Genomic DNA, 19,872 nt, shown 5'->3' with positions numbered 1-19,872 from the left:
CATCAATGTGCTAGATTTAGATGGCATTTCTGGAAATTTTGGATAAATGGAGCAAAACGGTTGAAAGCCTTGGAAAACTGTTAACCATTTCGAGACGAACTGTCGACAATTCCTTGAGAATTGTCAACAGTTTCTGTCGATATCATTGGCAGAATGCATGATCGATTTGTCATTTTGTGTAATGGAAAAGCTCGAGCACGTGGCGAGGGCAGACGAAGGGCAGAAGACGTGCATTCTTCTGGTCTCCTCCATGTTCCCAGCCCGATTTCCATGTTTCTTATTCATTGTGAGGATGATTAGGTGGATAGGGTTTTGTGTATTTGATATATAAGCCAAAAATGGATAAGAAGAAACGAAAGAAATTGTTGCATTGATTTCTCTCAACCCTAGCTCGATTTCTTCTCCATTTTCAAAGCTCAAAAGACTCTCTGATTGCCCTTCTTCCTTAGCTCCTTATTCTTCCATTGCTATAGCATCAACTCAAGCAAAACAGTGAAACTGTTTTGGTCCTTGGGTCTTTTCATTTGAACCCAATTTTCTTTTCAGCCTATATCTCCCTTACTCTCTTTGTCTAACACAAAGAGAGAGTAAAGAGATTTACCATCTTGCTTGAGCGTGGATTGACTAGCCCTCCTTGTATTTAGGAGTCAATTCGGTCTAACCAAATCAATTCAAGTTGTTCAAAAGCAAGAAGTTGCTCCACCGAATGAATTATAGCCTCTACATCGGCCTTTAAGTGTTGAAAGGTATATCTACTAAAACCCTTATGGCATGGTTTAGATCGTCTGTCATATGGACATTGGAAACGAGTCTTGCAAGATGATTTTGGTTCATGTTTTCGCTGTCATTTTATTTGTTTTTCGAAATTTTTTTGAAAATCCACTTAAACCCTTGCATTGGTACACCCATTAATGACGTTTCTCATCAACTAGATCTTAACATAATTATCAAATCTTGTGAGTTTGATCAATCATGGCTCTCACTCAGTCGGGTTGTTAGTCAATAGAAGTATTATAATGCACGCTAATCGAAAACCCAAATAAGTTTACTCAATGCTAGTAACACAAAAGAAAAAGTTCTCTATGTTTAATTAATTCTTGATAATATATATTAATGTGTGTAACAATTATACACATTATATATGTTATATTAGAATTAATGAAATTAAGGTTTGAAATGTCAAATTGGAAAAGCAAATAGAAGAAAGGTACGAGGGTCTCGCGAGATTGTACAGGCGCAATTAATTCGCCAGCGAGATGAGAAGACAAATTTGAAGAATTACAGGGAATTGAGCCCAAGTAATATTAGTGTGTATATATATATATATATATATACGTGGGGGATGGGTTTTCTGTCGGGTAACATTTATGCGGCTAGCCGGGTGGGTGTGGGTTTCACCTTCATGGAGCCCACACTCCCTCATTTGTGTGGGACAGTGGAGTGGGTGTATGGGTTTTACTTTCATGGGGCCCAAGTTCCCTTATTCATGTCGAATAGCGGGGTGGGTGTATAGGTTTCATCCTCATGTAGCTCACGTTCTTTCGCTCGTGTTAAATAAATTTTATGCTATTTGATACGAATAACATAAAAGTTTTCATATTTCGCTCGTTTTCATCGTTTTGTGTTACAAAGACTTGAGGCTTCTTGATTTGATATTACATGTGTTATATAATAATAATAATAATAATATATAGAAAAAAATATAATTTGTAAAAAAAAATTAAATAGATTATGTATAATAAATTATAAATTTTTTAGCTTATGTGTAAGGGTAAGTTTTATCAAAATTATTATTATAAATATCTGTCGTATCAAGTAGTATGAATATATTTTTTTTTTAAATCGATAAATAAAATTACATTCAATTAAGTTAATTTAGATCTAATTAATAATATTAAAAAAATTGAATAATGTTGTAGCGAATGGGCTAAATGGTCCAGTTGGGGCGGCCCTCGGCCTACTGATATACTGCGACATGCATCCCTTCTGTCATGTGAGCTGATCAGCTAAGCCGACAAGTTATAGAGATCGTTGGGAGCTCGCTCGAAACGTAGCTGGAAGCTCGTCCGAATACGCTGATAAGTTAGGGGCATTGCCGAGAGCTCGCTCGGTCCCACCGTTTGAGCCTGGGGTTCTAGCATCGTGCGAGCTTGCCTTAACGAGCTCAGCTCGATGTTTATTAGATCTTAAGCGATTGAGCCGGCCCACTAAATTAAATCCAACCCATATGGAGCAGACGGGAAATACCCATAACAGTAAATCTTATCAAAATTATTATTATAGATATCTGTCATGTCAAGTCCGTATGAATATATTTTTTTTTAAATCGATAAATAAAATTATACATTCAATTAAGTTAATTTAGATCTAATTGACAATATTAAGAAAATTGAATAAAATTACAAATTTACAAAAAAAAATAATTAGCCCTCATTTTTCTTGTTTATCGAGCGGACTCAGTCAACACAATAGATTAGCTAACAAATCATATTATCCATATTATAACGAGAGTAGAAAGCTCTGTGGCATTGCTCAGCATTAAGGCACATCGGTTGTAGCATGAATTCTGGGGGTGTAGGAAGAATGAATCAAAACATATAAGAAGACAAATAGGAATGTGCTAATGTATGATATAAGCTAAGACACACAAAAAAAAAAAAAAAAAAAAATCCAATTCATGTTATAAAGTTCAAATTGGAAAGTAAAATATGTTTTTTACAATTAAATAGGCTCCTGAGAGATTTTTTTTTTACACCACTTTTAGGATTTAAACTAACTCAGAATCAAAGAGAATTTATACCCATAAAAAAAAGAATAAAAATAGTACAAAGATTAAACTTGATTTAGTCCCTCAATAAACGTACGCCAAAAACTATTATAAAATAAGGAAAATGTTATATTTACAAATAAGTTTGACAAATAATCATCGCAAATTAATGTGACACAAATTCATAATGATTCTACTCAAAATTAATAATAGTTTATAGTAATGAGTAGATTTATTGTTAATTTGAAGTCAAATTATTATAAATTTGTACAAAATTATTATGAATATGTCACGTTAATTTATGAGAATTATTTACTAAATTTATTTGTAGGTATTACATTTTTCATAAAACAAGCTGTTCCAAAGATCAAAAGAGAAGATAACCATCATCATACCGCCATATCACTCTGATTTCTTAAGCTAAAGAAGGCATTTGTATGGTCCGACTTTCTCGCGATTAACATATGAGAGTTTCCTCTCCAAATCACTAATTTTACTTTGAATAGCCTCTAATTTTTTATTGAGATGATTGATCTCAATCGTAAATCTTATTTGTTTCCTCTTTTCTTCATGTAGTTTTTCTTGAAGATACTATCACAAGAGCAAAAACATAAAACATGTTAGTGAAATTTATACTTGAGGTTTAGTGAAATTGTAATAACTAAAGAGTATCTCTAATATATGAGGTTCTCTATTTGGTGTTATAAGAACTTGTCAATTTTGTATCAATCTTACTCTTTGATATCGCATTGCAAAATTACCCTTTTAAGGAAGGTAGTCGAAGCTTGTCATGTGTTCCCTTCAAGGATGCTAGTCTAAGTTCGTCTCGCATCCTTTTCTTAAGTCCTTTGAGGCATAACACGTGTTCATGTCAGAATAAAAACTTAAATTCAAATCCTGAAGGATCCAGGGCGGATGATAAGGATCCAACCCCATCATTATTATATTTGGGGAACCTCCCGAAACCTGCAAGATATCAAACTAGGGATCTCAAAGTCTACTCCAAGTATCCCACATCCACTTGCCTTATAAAAGACAAGTGCTCCTACTTAAGTATAGTAGCTAAAAATGTTATATGTGAAGTGACTTACTTTTTTCACTAAAAAATTTTCTCCACTTTTACCATTTGATGAAACAAGTAAACAAAAGGAACCCAGGATAGATGTGTTGTGGAGAAATAAACCTTTGTGAAAAACTATCACCCAAATTCCAAGAACATTCGTGTTAAATCACCAAGAATAAATAAAACAATAGGCGAAAACATACTTGTATCCATTGTTGTGATTAATCAAAACGGGTTATGATTTTCCAATTGATACGTAGTTCCTGAGAGTTTTTTTTCTCTATTGATGGGGATGTAGATATAAAGGAAAAACTAACGTTCAATTAAAGACCATGACCTATTATTTGTAATTGAATTATGTAGTTAACAACTTTCAGTATTTTTAAATTGGCCCCTCATCAATTTAGAAATACAAATCATGTCTCTACACATTAATTTCATGACAACTTAATACCCAATAGCCCAGAAATTAAACTTTATAGATCACTTTTAATCAGCTAAACTTTAAGATAACATTACACATTTAAAAAATACATTTGTGGCCCCACATGTCGAAACCTTTATTTTCAACAATCTACCAATGGGCTACATATGTAACCTTATAAATGTGCACAACCTTATGAGCTCCAAACTTTTGTTATAACCATTAAGAGTATTTCTGAACAATCTCAACCATTGATCATACTAATATATGATCAAAGCGATCTTTGTAACATTTAGCGTGACTAAATCCATCAATAGTCACGTATATCAATACAATCAAATGACATAGATCAATTACAGCATAGAAATTACATGTGATGTGATCCAAACATGCCTTAAGAGTATTTCCGAACAATATCATCAATTAATCATACTGATATAGAATCAAAGCGATCTTTGTCACATTTAGCGTGACTAAATCCATCAATAGTCACGTATATCAATACAACCAAATGACATAAATCAATCATGGATGCATAGCATGAAAATTATATGTGATGTAATCCAAACATGCCTATTTCCAATTGGTCCTATCTTATTCTTTAGTAAGATCGATACTGAATATAACATAACAGAGTGAAATAAATAAAATACTTAATTTATGTACATAAAATATCCAAATACATGAATGTTTCCAAAAATAAACATAAAGCAACGAGAATACAAACTCCCACTAAAATATGACATTCTCACACAATACAATACCCATATGAACAATGTGCTCATGAAAGACCTTGGGTGGTAATCCCTTAGTAAGCGGATCCACAATCATGGAGTTTGTTCCAATATTCTCTATGGAAATATGTCCACTGTGCACTCTTTCCTTCACAATTATGAACTTTATGTCAATATGCTTAGACTTAGATGAGCTCATATTGTTATTGAAATACAAAACTGCTGATTTATTGTCACAATATAACTTAAGCGATATCTCTATACCATCCAAAATATGCAATCCAGTGACAAAATTCTGCAGCCATATTCCATGGTTGGATGCCTCATAACATGCCACAAATTCTGTTGCCATGGTGGAATATGCTATGAGCATCTTCTTGGCACTCCTCCAAGAAAAAGCTCCTCTAGCTAGCAGATAAACATAGCCTGAAGTGGATCTCCTACTGTCTTAGCATCCTACGTAATTGGAGTCGAAATACCTTATGATCTCCAACTGATCTAATCTCCTATATGTGAGCATATAATCTTTTGTTCTCTGTAAGTACCTCATAACCCTTTTAGTTGCTCCCCAATGATCCATCCCAGGGTTCTTTAAATATCTGCCTAGCATTCCAACAATGAATGCTATGTCTAGACGTGTACAAACTTGAGCATACATTAAACTCCCAACAGCTGACGCATAGGGAATCTTTTGCATCTCCTTAACTTCAAAGTCATTCTTATATGGCATTGATCGAGACTAAATTTGTCTCCCTTAGCGACAGGGGTGTCCCTTAGTTTATAATCCTGCATGTCAAATCTTTTAAGCACCTTATTGATATAGCTCTTTTGTGATAATCCAAGAGTATACCGAGAGCGATCTCGGTTATTTGAATCCCTAATACAAAAGAGGTATCACTAAGATCTTTCATCTCAAAATTTTTTGATAGATATCTCTTGGTTTCGTGCAACATGCCTATATCATTAGTGTCAAGTAGTATGTCATCAACATACAAAACCAGGAAAATATGCTTACTCCCACTGAACACACAATCATCCATAACATTTACCTCAAAATCAAACGAGATAATTACTTGATGAAATTTGTGGTATCATTGACAGGAAGCTTGTTTGAGCCCATGGATGGATTTCTTTATTTTGCAAACCATATTCTTTGGGTCTCCCAACACAAAGTTTTCAAGTTGCACCATATAGATTGTTTCATTAATGTCACCATTGAGAAATGCCGTCTTAACATCCATCTGATGTAACTCAAGATCAAAATGTGCAACAAGTGTCATAATAGTCTTAAAAGAGTCTTTCATAGACATCAGAGAGAAAGTCTCTTTGAAGTTAATGTCCTCATTTTGGGTAAAGCCTTTAGCTATAAGACAAGCCTTATATCTTTCCACATTACCTTTCAAATCCCTTTTAGTTTTAAACATCCATTTACAACCAAAGTGTTTCGCACCTTCTGGTAATGGGACAAGATCCCAAACTTTATTGTCTTGCATAGACTTATACTCCTCATTCATGGCATCAATCCACTTTTGAGAGTTAGAACCCTGCATGGCCTAATGGAAGTTGATTGGATCATTATCCACCATTCCAATATCTTTTTCACATTCTTGGAGAAATACTATGTAATCATCTGGGATAACACTTCTCATTTCTTTCGTAGATCTCCTTAGTTCTTAAGGTTGTTGAGTTTGTTCTTATAGAATAATTACTTTATTCTGAATGGGTGGTTGTTCAACATTGTCTTGTTAAGGTTCCTGATTTTCTTCTTGATCAATGATAGGTATAGAAGCCTGCACATTATCAAAAATAATAGTAGGAATCGAAACTGATTCCTTCTCAAAGACATTGTCTCTAACTTATTTGTCCCTTAAACTCAACATCCTTAAAAAATGTTGCAGTTCTCGTTTCAAAAATTAACCTAAGTGTGGGATCATAAAATTTGTAACCCCTAGATTGCTCAGAATAACCAATAAAGTAGTTGCTCACTGTTTTAGACCCCAATTTCATTCCATATGGCCTATAAGGCCTTGCCTCAACTAGACATCCCCAAATGTGAAAATGCTTTAAACTAGGCCTTTTGTCTGTCCAAAGCTCATAAAGTGTTTTGATAGCTACTTTAGTTGGTACTCTATTAAGAATATAAGTAGCAGTCTTTAGTGCTTCTCCCCAGAGTAATTTTGGTAAGGTAGAATGACTATCATACTCCTTACCATATCTTTAAGGGTTCTGTTTTGTCTTTCGGCTACATCATTCATGCTAGGAGATCCTGGGATGGTGTACTGTGGGATAATTCCACATTTCTCTAAGAATTTAGCAAATGGTCCTAGACGTTGTTCTCCTGAACCATCATATCTGCTGTAGTATTCACCACCACGGTCAGACCTGACACTCTTAATCCTTTTGTTAAGTTGATTCTCAACCTCAGCCTTAAAAGCTTTGAACACGTCCAGTGACTGAGATTTCTCATGAATGAGATATAGGTACCCATAACGTGAGTAATTGTCTATAAATGATATAAAATATTGTTGACCATTCCAAGAAGCTGTAGGGAATAGTCCACAAATATCTGTATAAATCAATTTCAAGACGTCTAAAGTTCTATTGGCACCTAATCTCTTAGTTTTGTTATGTTTTCCCTTGATGCAATTAATGCAGACATCAAAATCTGTAAAGTCAAGGGAATCCAAAATACCATCAGACACAAGTCTCCCAATTCTAGCTTTTGAGATATGACATAATGATGCTGAATTTTCTTTGTTTAATTTGTGTTTAGTACCATGTGATTCCACATGCAAGGTTTATTATATGACACAACAATATCAAGAAAATATAGGTTATCATATGCACATAATGAACCAGTACCAATAACATTTGAATTTAATGAAAGACTAAACTGGTTGTTTCTAAATAAACAATAATATCCAGATTTGTCCAATAAAGAAATAGAAACCAAATTTCGTCTTAAAGACGGTATAACAAAAGTGTCTTGCAAATCCAAATAATAACCAGTTCCTAACAATAATCTAAAAGTGCCTATTACATAGAGCTGGCAATTTTGGACACGACCCGATTACACGACACAGAGTTAAGCGGGTTAGGGTTGGGGTTAATCGGGTTCGGGTCATAAACGAGTCAACCCGTTTATGACACGATTATTTTCGTGTCTTAGGCGGGTCAACCCGTCTAACCCGTTTAGACACAAAATGACACGTTTAATTAAACGTGTTAACGGGTTGACCCGAACACGTTAACACGATTATATACGAAATGACACATTTAATTAAAAGGGTTAATGGGTTGATCTGAACACGTTAACACGATTATACACGAAATAACACATTTAAAACTAAATAACATGTTTAACAGGTGACACAACACGACCCATTTAAATTAAACGGGTTAAACAGGTTAACAGGTGACACGACACGGCACGTTTAATTAAACGGGTCGTGTCATGTTACATGTTTAATAAACGTGTCGTGTTTAGGTTTAAAGAATTTGACACGATTATTAAATGGGTCGTGTTCGGGTTAGCCTGACACGTGTTATACGTGTGTCTCGACACGACACGATTACGACCCGCCAACACGAATTGCCACCCCTACTATTACATCAACTTCCACCGATTTGCCATCACCCACAAAGATGTATCTTTCACCATCATTTGGCTTTCGGTAGCTTAGACAACCCTGCATGGAAACACTTATGTGAGTAATAGTACTAGAATCTAACCACTAAATGTTTCTAAGTACTAAAGCTAAATTAACCTCAGAACAAACCAAAGTAAGAATTGTAGCTTTCTTTGCACGCCAAGCATGATATTTGGCACAATCCTTCTTCACATGTCCAGTCTTATTGCAAAACAAACAACCCCCATTGTCTTGTTGTTATTTCTTTCATATTCTTTCTTTCTTTTCTTGCCCTTATCTTTAGAGGTTCTTGCCAAGTGAGCACTTTCAATTCTATCTTGCTTCAACTTTTCTTCTTCTTGCACACAATACAAAATAAGCTCATTTAGAGACCATTTCTCCTTCTTGTAGTTATAACTAACCTTAAATTGACTAAATTGTGCTAGTAGTGAGATCAATACCAAATGTATAAGCAAGTCATCAGACAGCTCAAGCTTTAGTCCCTTAAGTTTTGAAGTAATGTGAGACATCTCCATGATGTACTCCCTTATGTTTCCCTTGTCTTTATATTTCATTAAAATCAAACTTTGCAAAAGCGTGCTTGTTTCAGCCTTATCATTTTTCACAAAACGCTTCTCAATTTCGGCAAGGAACTCATTGGCATTAGTTATCCCTTCGGATACTGCGCCCCTAAAGGCTTCTGAAATGTCCCGCTTAATAATCATAAGACTTATGCAATTTGAGCGATCCCACTTCTCAAAGTTCCTCCTATCATTAAGTGAACTTACATTCGTAAGAGGAGCGAATTGCTCAATTCTGAGCGCAAGGTCTAGATCCATGTAGCCAAAAACAATCAATATGTTCTATTTCCAATCCTTGAAAATTCAGCATGAGAATTGAATTTATGTTAGCAGATATTGTAATAACAGACACATTAGCTGTACAGAGAATAAAAATAACTAAATGAAAATCATGCTCAATTAATATCCATAATTAACAATCAATAAATTCAAATAATGGTAAGTCCCATCTCAAGATATCTAGCAAAACATTAATATGAAATCTTTAGACAGTAATATTAATTGTAAGTGGTACTCTTGGTGTAGTAATCAAACACAGATAATAATAACATATCAAACAATAAATCTTCTTTTGGGTCGATTTATTGGTCACATGTAAAATCGAACAATTATCACGCATTTATTACCACAGGTGCATGTGTAATTATATTAAACATTTACCTTCCTTTGGGCCGATAAATATTCACACAAGTTACATTCACATAACCGTTTATATTTCAAAACAAATTAATTTCCACAAGAGAGGTCACTTTGGTGACATTTTGTTTCAATTAATTTATTTCAAAATATATATATAAAACCATAGCAATATCTGAATTTAAAATTGCACAAAAATAATCCCTTAATTAAATTTTTTTGGGTCAAAGTCAACGGTCAAATGTTGATTGGATTGACTATTGACCGGATCAGTACTGGACCGAGTCTAGTCAACCCATCCCGGATCCTGTATCAGCCCCACTCAACCCCTTATTTTCTTAAAATAGTTTTTTTTAATAAAAAAACTATTTTTTTTAAAGGAAAACTATGAAAAAACTAATTAATAAAAAAATAAAAACCATTTTAAACTAATTTATTGAATTTAATTAATTAATCAATCAAACAACTAATTTGTTGTAAGCTCCAAAACCTTCACGGGCCTATGTCTGGTTCTGAAAACCCTAGGGGTCTCATTCCTTAGGAAGCCTGAACGCCGCGGCCAAAGTCGTGGCCAGATGGTTGCGACTTTTCTTTTCTTAATGTCGCAGCCACTGGTCGCGATTTTCTTAATGCCATGGTCAAATAGGTGCGACTTTGCTTTTCCTTGTCAGCGCAGCCAGAGGCCTACATCGTTACTAAATCTAAAAATTTTATTTTAAAAATTGAATCCAAAAAAAAAACTCAAATACCATAACACCAAAAGTAAATCATGGATCGAAAAAATAATACAGTTTTCAATGATTTAACATGAAAAGGGCTCTGATACCACTTGTTGAGGAGAAATAAACCTTTGTGGAAAATTAGCACCCAAATCCCAAAAACATTTATATCAAATCATCAAGAATAAATAAAACAATAAGTAGAAACGTATACGTATCCATTGTTGTGATTGATCAAAACGGGTTATGATCTTTTAATTGATATGTAGTTCTTAGGAGTTTTTTTCTCTGTTGATGGGGATGCAGAGAGAAAGGGAAAAGTGACGTTAAATTAGAGACCATGACCTATTATTTGTAACTGAATTATGCAGTTTAACAACTTTCAATATTTCTAAATTGACCACTCATCAATTTAGAAATACAAATCATGCCTCTACACATTAATTTTATGACAACTTAATACCCAATAGCTCAAAAATTAAATTTTATAGATCACTTTTAATTGACTAAACTTTAAAATAGTATATTTCACATTTAAAAAATACATTTCTGGCCCAGTGTCGAAACCTTTATTTGCAACAAGATGAAAATGCAATTAATTTCCTATCATATGTGCTGGTGGACAACAATTGGTGGAAGGGTGTGACATCACACTTGAATCACAAATACTAAGAATGTAAACATAACCCAACAATTTAACTATGTATATGTAACTTGGTAGAAGCCATTTATTATTCATTGACTGGTGTGTCATCCTATGGATTTGCAGACTTCACTGCAGCTTTGAACATCATCTCGAAGGCTTTCTGGATGCTTGACTGGAACTTCTGTGAGTCGACATATCCTTTCTCAGTCCCCACTGCCACTCTCAGATTCCCCATGTAGCTCACCATTGTTATTGTAAGACTCTGCAACTCAAACCAGACGTACTTTTAACTTTCCCTTTCAAATTATTAAACAATTCATTTTATGGCGAAGACATGCTAAAAAACAACATTAGTGAATGGAGAAGAAGGAAAGTTGTCAAAGGCACGACGGGTTTTAAGATTGACATCCTCTAATTGTAGGGCTTTAGGCCACTTGATAACTAATTGTCCATTATTGACTCTCAATATGGAGAATAATAAAAGAGTAAATAAAGAAAAATACCCAAAAGCAAAACCAGGAACACAAGATTCAGCCTTGTCCTCCTTAGCATCTTTAATAACTTGTTAGGGATTATTTTTAATTAGTAGTATCATCGGTTCTCTCATTTAAGCCCGCAGGTAAAATGGTGTAAGACTATTCCAAAAATAACATGGCTCAACAAGATTCAAACTTATTACTTTACACTTATAAGTAACAGATCAATTATCGCTAATCGATAAATTACTATCCTAGATAGTTGGGTAAGAAACATTGACAACACTGAAAGTAAAAATTTTAAAAAAAATTATTAAAAATCTACTATAGTATTTTGATAAATACTTTAAGCATACATACCTGTGGAACACCAACTACCATGAAGTAGATGCCAGCACAAGGATGGTTGCTCAAAGCCAGTTGTTCCACAGGTCCTATCATGTTGGAGATTGTCATGCTTGAGTTCTTCAAAGTGTTGTGGATGTGTTGAGCTACTGCCTGGCACAAGTGTATAATTGTTAACGATAATTTTACGTTATTATTTTTACTCTCACCGTCTCGTTTTAATCTAACTTTACCCATTTATGCACCCACAAAAGGCTTGTAATTGTTGTTATTGTTGTATGAATTCGACGTACCTCGGGTCCCATATATCTTCTGAGTGTATCTAATAGCTTGCCGGTTAGGAAAACAGCTCCAGAGTCTCTCTTCCTCCTAATTATTTTCTGTGCTCTAGAAACAAAGCTGATAGGGTCTGAAGACTCAGATTTAGTGAGCTCTGGGACAGCTACATGCAAGAAACCAAATTGGTTGCCCCATTTTGTGTCATGGTTGGGGCTGATCATCTCAGCCAGAGACTTGTAGCCAGCAATGTTCCTTGTGTTGAGCAGTACCAATGCTGTGGAGTTGGCCTTGCTGAATTCTGGGCCTGCTTCTTGCATGTATAGCCTGGTTGCCAGGAAGATTATCCCAGCTATCACATCATTCACTGTCTGTTCACATGGCAAATCACTAAGAGGGTCAGCCAAAAGAGGATTATGAATTAGATGGTGGATCAGGGCCACATTGGTATTAAGTAATCCATGTGTGAAGGTAGAAAAGACATGTCTGGTAATTGAGTATATATAGTGTTATATTTATTAATATTAAAAGTAAATAATAGACGTGAGTCTAACTGTTAGTCTTTTTCCCTTCTACTCTGATTGAGACCTTTACTTAGATTGGGTGAGCTAAATCTCTCATTTTCTACTAGAGATTGAGACCTTAATTTACTTAGTTTGGGTTGAAATTTGATTCAGTAAGACAGCCAAAGCTAGCCACCAACATTTCTTATCGAGATTTTTGAAATTCAATCTATTGTATAAGATAGAGGTAAATCTTCTTAAGTTAATCTTAGATTTCCTGAGATCTAAATCTATCCGCCGCCTTTGATACAGGCCACCTAAGGGGCATGTGTCCCATCCCTATTGGTCATTGGCAAAGACATATGTCGGGTAAAGAGTAAGCTATCTTTAAAAGGTAAACAAATAATAATATAATTCTATGGTGAAGAGTAACCCCCCGTAGAATATGCTATCTATCTTGATCTTTAAATATACGAAGTCGCTTCAATATTCAGTTTTTATAACAAGTTTTGTTAGTTTGGTGAAGCCGTGAAAAATAAAAATAAAAAAGTTGGTAATTAAGGCACAAAGTGTGTTAAATCATACCACTTTAAGATTGGACTTGATTTGTTTGATCTGATCAAGAGAGAAAGTGACGGTGCTTATCCTGATCGGCCGGAACTCAACCCCGTCGGCGCTGGACCGAATTGGCGTCCGATCATCATCAACATAGCTGCTCTTCAGAAGGCTCCACCCGAAGTCGAAAACCGTGTTCAAAAGCCCCGACAGAACCCTTGGCACTCTCCTGAACATTCCGGCGGCCCCCCCATCGGAATCCAATCCCATCTTGAGCGCCGGAAAAGTGAGGGGCAGAGAAGGGTCGTCGGCCCTCTGCAAGCAGGAAAGAAGAGCTCCCATCATGGAGAAGCCGTCGCCCATCGCGTGGTGGAGCTTGAAGATGACTTGGCCGGCGGCGGTGCTGGTCGGGTACTTGATGATATGAATTTCCCAAAGTGGCCGGCTCTGTGGAAGTTGTTCCATGGCGATCTTGGTCATGTAGTCGCTGAAATGGTCGTCGTAGAAGCCTGAAGACATTCCCGGCGGGAATGTGGGGACTTTGATGTGGTCCCGGAGGTTTACTTCCACTCTCTTCCATTGTTTTTCCCCATTCTTGCCTCTAACCTGCAGCTTTCAACAATCTTCCTTAATTAATTAATTAATTAATTAATTAATAAGCAGCTTTTCTTAATTAATTTGTTTGGTTTGGATACCAATATTGCATAAAAAGGAGAAGCACATATATACATCTCTACATTAATTTATATCTATATCTATATCTATCTACATATATATATAATATATGATCCCAAATTAGTAGTTTTGTAACCATATTTATTTTTCCAAAAATTAAACAAGATGCACATGGCTAAGTTTGGTTATGGACTGGGGTGGATATAGGGGGGCTGGCATGGATTTCAACCCGTGCCATCCCCAACTAAATAATTCTTTGTCGGTCCCAATTACATAGTAATATATATATATATATATACATGTGTGTCCCTAGATAGCTCAGTCCTAACTAAACATTAATACAGTCTAATCCCAAGTCTCCTTTACATTGCTCATCGATATGGAAGTACATAAATGTAAAAATATGTTTAGTATTTACACACATATAGATGTAATAAAGAGACATTGAGATCGTGATTAATATATTTTATGTTAAGTAAAAGACTACGTGTTCAAATCTTTTTGTCATCTCTTGACAGTCAACTATCACTACAAAAAAGAGACTTATTACCTTCTCTCTCGTCTCTAGACTCAAGAGAGTAATTGATCAATATACCTTCTGATGGGTGCTCAAAAAACCCATAACCCTTAAGGTTGGCCGGGTAGGAAGGGACTACAATGGCCTCCCTACCACTTGAGCTCTAACTTCTCTCGGGTAAGTACATATATAGATTTCTATATACTTATCTAATGTTCGTGATGCATTATATCATGTATGCAGGTTCTCATCAATAATAACAAGAAAAAACTTGAGCTTAATCAAAGATGCATCGTATGTATACCATGATGGAGGAAAAGCGAGGGTTGATGGGGAGGAAGAGATCCTTGAGAAGGGCCATGGTTTGGGAATCATCAATGGGAACCTGCGATTCCAAAACCCCAAGAACCGCAATGGACAAGGCGGAGCTGTTGAAGTATTGGCCGGTCGGACTCACCGGCTCCACCTCCTCCTCCTCCTCCTCTGCCGCCGCCGCCGCCGCCCCTTCTTCTTCTTGCTTATTCATCTCCACGGCACCAATCTCTTCTCTTCTTAATCAACCAAGTCTTTAGGGCTGGCATTATATAAATACATATATATATATATATTGATATTATCTTCTTCATTAATTGGCCACCTGCAAACTACATACAATCCACATTTATGGTCTCCTGTTAATTGAATTTCCTAATGCTTCATTAAATGCACACTTAAGTTTGGGTTTGGGGTTGAGGTGTTATGTTCTCATTAGTTGCTCCACAAAAATGTTCCCCTTTTTATGATTAGATAACATAGTCGGTCTCTTAATTTTATGTTTTCTAAGAAGTAGTTATGAACTTAGAACGTGTTTGACAGTATTTTTTTTTAGAGAAATCATTTTCTTTACAATGGTCACGTGAGAGTTCTTTTTTTTAAATCATGGAAATCAAGTGTTTGACAGTATTTTTTTTTAGAGAAATTATTTTTCTTACAATGGTCACGTGAGAATATTTTTCTTTAAATCATGGAAATCAAATTCCTTGAGAGAAGGAGATGAAATTTTCTAGGCAATTGAAAGCAGGGGTAGGTGGTGGCTGGGGGATATGAGGGAGAAGTGCAGGGGTGGGAGGCTGCTGGGGGATGAGGAAATTTTCTAGGCAATTGAAAGCAGGGGTGGGTGGTGGCTAGGGGATGAGGGAGAAGGGCAGGTGGGTGGGGAAAAGTTTATAAATTATTTATATTTTATATTTTTAATAATTAATAAATATAAAAATAAAAAATTATGTATAAATTATATTTTTGGAAAACAAAAAAAATTAATTTTATAGTTTTATTTCTTTGAGAAAATAATTTAATTAATTTAAAATACATTATTATTTTAATTTTTCTGTACAAAATTTAATATTTTTCAATACATTTTTACCATTGAATTCCATGAAAAATGATCAAATTCTATGGAAAATATTATCAATCAAACACCAAAAGATGGAAAATAACATCATTTTTCAGGTAAAAAATTATACTAATCAAACAGGTTAAACTTTCAATTTTTAGGAATTCATTTTCCTTGCAATTCACTTCTCTGGAATTCATTTTCTTTCCATTCAAATTCTACCTTTGCAATCAAACGCACCCTTAGTGATAAAGTTTTTTCCACGGCTAGGTCTATAGCAAAGCCGGCCCAACAGAGTTAGGGGCCTTAGGCGAAAGGATTTTTTGAGGCTTTCGAACACTAACTTTTTTATAAAAAATAAATAATACACTTTTTTACATAAATGTTTTATTATTTTATTAAATAAAAAAATAAAAAAATAAAATTCAATCAAATATAAAATATAATAATCTCTTAATGATAATAAATATTTAACTAAAATATAATGTCTTAGATATAAGAAAAAAAACAAATAACTTTCAATAACAAACAAAGAAAAACAAAACTAATTTTTCTTGAAACTCTAAATGGCAGCAAAAAATTATACATTCATTGGATATTGGGAAGGAAAAGTGAAATTTATGGGATATTGGGATTTGGGAACACCATAGCAATGGTTACAAATTGGAAAATGGTGAAGGGAAGTTAAAAAAAAAATTATAATGTTTTGTATTTAATTTTTTAATAAAATATTAATTATGAAAAAATTAAAATATTTATACATAAATATTATAAATTTTTAAAATTTGAGGCCTTTTAATTTTGGGGGCATAATACCATGACATATATGGCTTAAGGGTAGGGTCGGCCTTAGTCTGTAGCAGTGATTACAAACTTAATAATGTATTGATATATTATATTGTATGTTATATTGATATAAATATATAATATATTAACACAGAGTTGTGTCACTCCAAGTGTCAAAATTAAGTGTACCATCAATAATTGTATTTTGTCTAAAGATAAGATTAATTTATGACATTTAAAAGCACTTGTTAACATTAGACTTTTAAATATTAAACTATGACTTAGTTTGACATGGGTTTTTTAGTCAAGAAATGTTATAGTCGCAAACATGTTTGGCAAATAATTCTCCTAAATTTATGTAGTTTCATAATATTTTACACAAATTCACAAGTCTTACCTAAAATTAATAATTAATAAATTTATTTATTACTATAAATTATTATTAATTTTTAATAAAACTATTATTAATTTATATATGTCACCTTTATTTGTGAGAGTTATTTGTCAAATTTGTTGGTAAGAATAGCATTTCTCTTTTTAGTTAGCTTCTACCATTGTTAGTCTTAAAATCATCCTCTTGAAATTCAAATCCGATTTATTGAATACTTAATATTTATAATTTATACCTATTGAGTATCTATTATCTAGTCAATATTGAGCGTGTAATAAATGTATCATTAAGCATGTAAAAATAAAGTAGCAAAACACCATACCAAACAGTCGTCGAATTACAAACTCACCAATAATAGGTTATGGGTCGTCAGTCAGATCAAAGAGGATAAGAAAGTGTGGGTTGATAGCGAGTCGTCGGTCAGAACAAAGAGAAAGGAAAAGGGTAGGTCAATTGGTGAAAGGGAAAGATGGGTTGGTCGTGACTCACAAGTTATCAATTAGAGCAAAGAAAAAAGGTCGGGATCAATCAAGACAACAACGACCGACTAGAGACTCAGTTTTTTTGTTCGAGTCGACAAGGGCAAAGACGATGACCGAAGGTGAAGGAGAAGGCGAAAGGCGAAAGGAAGTCTCAATTCAATTGATACTTCTATTCTTCTTCATTTTTTCTATTTTGTTTCTTTTCAACTCACCTCACATGTAATTCATAGATTATTTTAAATCAATTCAATTGATACTTCTATTCTTCTTCATTTTTTCTATTTTGTTTCTTTTCAACTCACCTCACATGTAATTCATACATTATTTTAAATCAATTTAAGTAGTCAATAAGTATAAATTATAAATATTAAATATTTAATAAATTAAATTTGAAGTTAAGAGAGTAATAAGCTTTTTATGTAAACTTTAAGGGGAAAAAAATATGTTTGACCTTTTACAAAACGTTGATAAACTTACATTTAAACTTGCCATAACTCTTTACCAAACAAAGCGCGTGTATATATATATAAATATATATATTGACACCTCAATTATGAAAAATTTGGTAATTAGTGGGCACATTAATGTAGCCACCTACCATTTAGTGCAGTCACGGGGCGCCATGTGATCGCGGACCAAATGGTTGACCAAAGCGCGCACCCTTTCAATAAATATGCCGCCGGGTACCTCCAAGTCTTTCATAAATATACACATACACAGGCGCGGATCTTAGGGGGCAGGTGCGGCTGCAGCCCGTGTCCGCTCCACCCCCTCCCCCAACCTCAAATCTAGATCTGGATCATTGGAGGGTGAAATAATTTCTGGATCTAGGGGCCAATCCTCTCCCGATCCATCACTGGATCTGCCCTTACACATACATATATATATAGAGAGAGAGAGAGAATATATATAGAGAGAGATAGAGAGGGAGGGGAAACAAAGAAGCAAGTAGGGGTGTGGTTTGGCCTGAATCATTTTCAACACGCCAAACCGCTAGTGCGGTTTTTCAACCAAATCAGACCGCATTTGCGGTCTGGTTTGGTGCGATTTATCGCGGTTTGAAATGCTATTTAAAATCACTAAAAAAAGATATTTAAAAATGATAAATAAAGACACAAATATTGGTAAATAAAGACAATTAAATATAAATAAATAGGAGCAAAAAATAAAGACAAAATAGTGTAAAAAATAAATAGGATAGGCCGCCAATTATTAGATTTTTATAATAATATTTTTTTATAATTTTTTTTATTATTTTCTTGGGCGGTTCGGTTTAAAACCGAACCGCAAATCGTGCGGTTTGGACAGAATCCAAACCGTTTTCGATTGCCAAAAAAAAAAATTGATCGGATCGATTTGGTTCGGTTCTGTTTGGCCGGTTTCCGCGGTGCACCGATTTTTTTGAACACCCCTAAAAACAAGTGAGTTGCTCCAACCGAATATACCGAACTGATTGAATAGTTGTTTAAATTAAAAAATATAAAAAATTAAAAATAAGAAAGTATAAGTTGATAAAAGTAATTTAAAAATAAATGTTAATTGAGTAAAAAGAATATTATTTCATTAAGTAGAATTTTTGCTTGATTAACTTTTATAAGTAGATTTCAATTCAGAAATATTATTCGATTAAAAAGATTTGTTAGTCGAGTAAAAAAAATATTTTTTTATTAAAATATTTCTCTTAGTCTATTAATAATTCGAGAATAAAGATTTTGGTCAGTTCGATTATTTTATTTTTTTTAATAAGAAAATCGAACTAAATTGAAATAAGCAAAAAACTCAAATTTAGAAACCCGAATTGAATCGCCAATTTCTACTGGTTTGATTCAGTTGTTTCTATTTAACCGAAATTTTGTTCATCTTTACTTGAAAATTTTATTTAGATAATTAGTTAGAACGCTTTTTATTATCCTTATATATATTGATGTGTTTTATATTTATATTTATATAACACAAAAAACAATACATTAATATATGAACGTCACTAAAAATGTCACAACTAATGGTCTAAATATCATTTACGAATATATATATATATATATATATATAAAAGAGGTAACGTTACTCTTAAGTGTTAGTATTTGATTGGTTAGTTTTAACGTTTAACATCTTACATTTTACATTTAACATTTAATGAGTTAATCAGAATTTGATACATTGTTTTCATTTTCTAAGCATTTCTATTGGTTGATGAAATATTTTGAAACATGATGTATTTATTACTAATCAATATATGCATTTATAAACTAAAAACAAATTATAATAAATACATATTATCTAAAAATAATATTCAAA

At 33.8% G+C, this 19,872-nt stretch overlaps 1 protein-coding gene across 3 annotated transcripts; it reads right to left on the bottom strand.

The window, feature by feature from the left end:
• Positions 1–11,139: 11,139 nt before the first annotated feature.
• Positions 11,140–15,105, bottom strand: LOC127810792 (wax ester synthase/diacylglycerol acyltransferase 4-like). Of its 3 annotated transcripts, none has more exons than XM_052350341.1 (5): positions 14,851–15,105; positions 13,385–13,966; positions 12,314–12,667; positions 12,036–12,173; positions 11,140–11,461 (listed from the first exon to the last, which is right to left on the bottom strand). In XM_052350341.1, exons 1-5 carry the CDS (start codon positions 15,070–15,072, stop codon positions 11,309–11,311), a joined length of 1,449 nt encoding a protein of 482 aa, XP_052206301.1. In that variant the 5' UTR covers positions 15,073–15,105; the 3' UTR covers positions 11,140–11,308. The 3 variants fall into 3 exon arrangements, with proteins under 3 accessions (XP_052206301.1, XP_052206302.1, XP_052206303.1); XM_052350342.1 differs by having other exon boundaries at positions 13,385–13,960; XM_052350343.1 differs by lacking the exon at positions 11,140–11,461 and having other exon boundaries at positions 12,036–12,169.
• Between the last annotated feature and the right edge of the window lie 4,767 nt (positions 15,106–19,872).

Source organism: Diospyros lotus, chromosome 10, assembly GCF_014633365.1.
Source record: "Diospyros lotus cultivar Yz01 chromosome 10, ASM1463336v1, whole genome shotgun sequence".
Taxonomy (NCBI): Eukaryota; Viridiplantae; Streptophyta; class Magnoliopsida; order Ericales; family Ebenaceae; genus Diospyros; species Diospyros lotus.
This window is presented reverse-complemented; position numbering and strand designations above follow the sequence as displayed.

Bases quoted from the DNA above. Each gene is read 5' to 3' on its own strand.
- LOC127810792 (XM_052350341.1), bottom strand. From the start codon at position 15,072: ATGAATAAGCAAGAAGAAGAAGGGGCGGCGGCGGCGGCGGCAGAGGAG. The intron at 13,967-14,850 runs GTATACATACGA...GATTGTTGAAAG, and splicing joins CTCGCTTTTCCTCCATCATG to CTGCAGGTTAGAGGCAAGAA. The intron at 11,462-12,035 runs GTATGTATGCTT...TTTGAGTTGCAG, and splicing joins TGGTAGTTGGTGTTCCACAG to AGTCTTACAATAACAATGGT.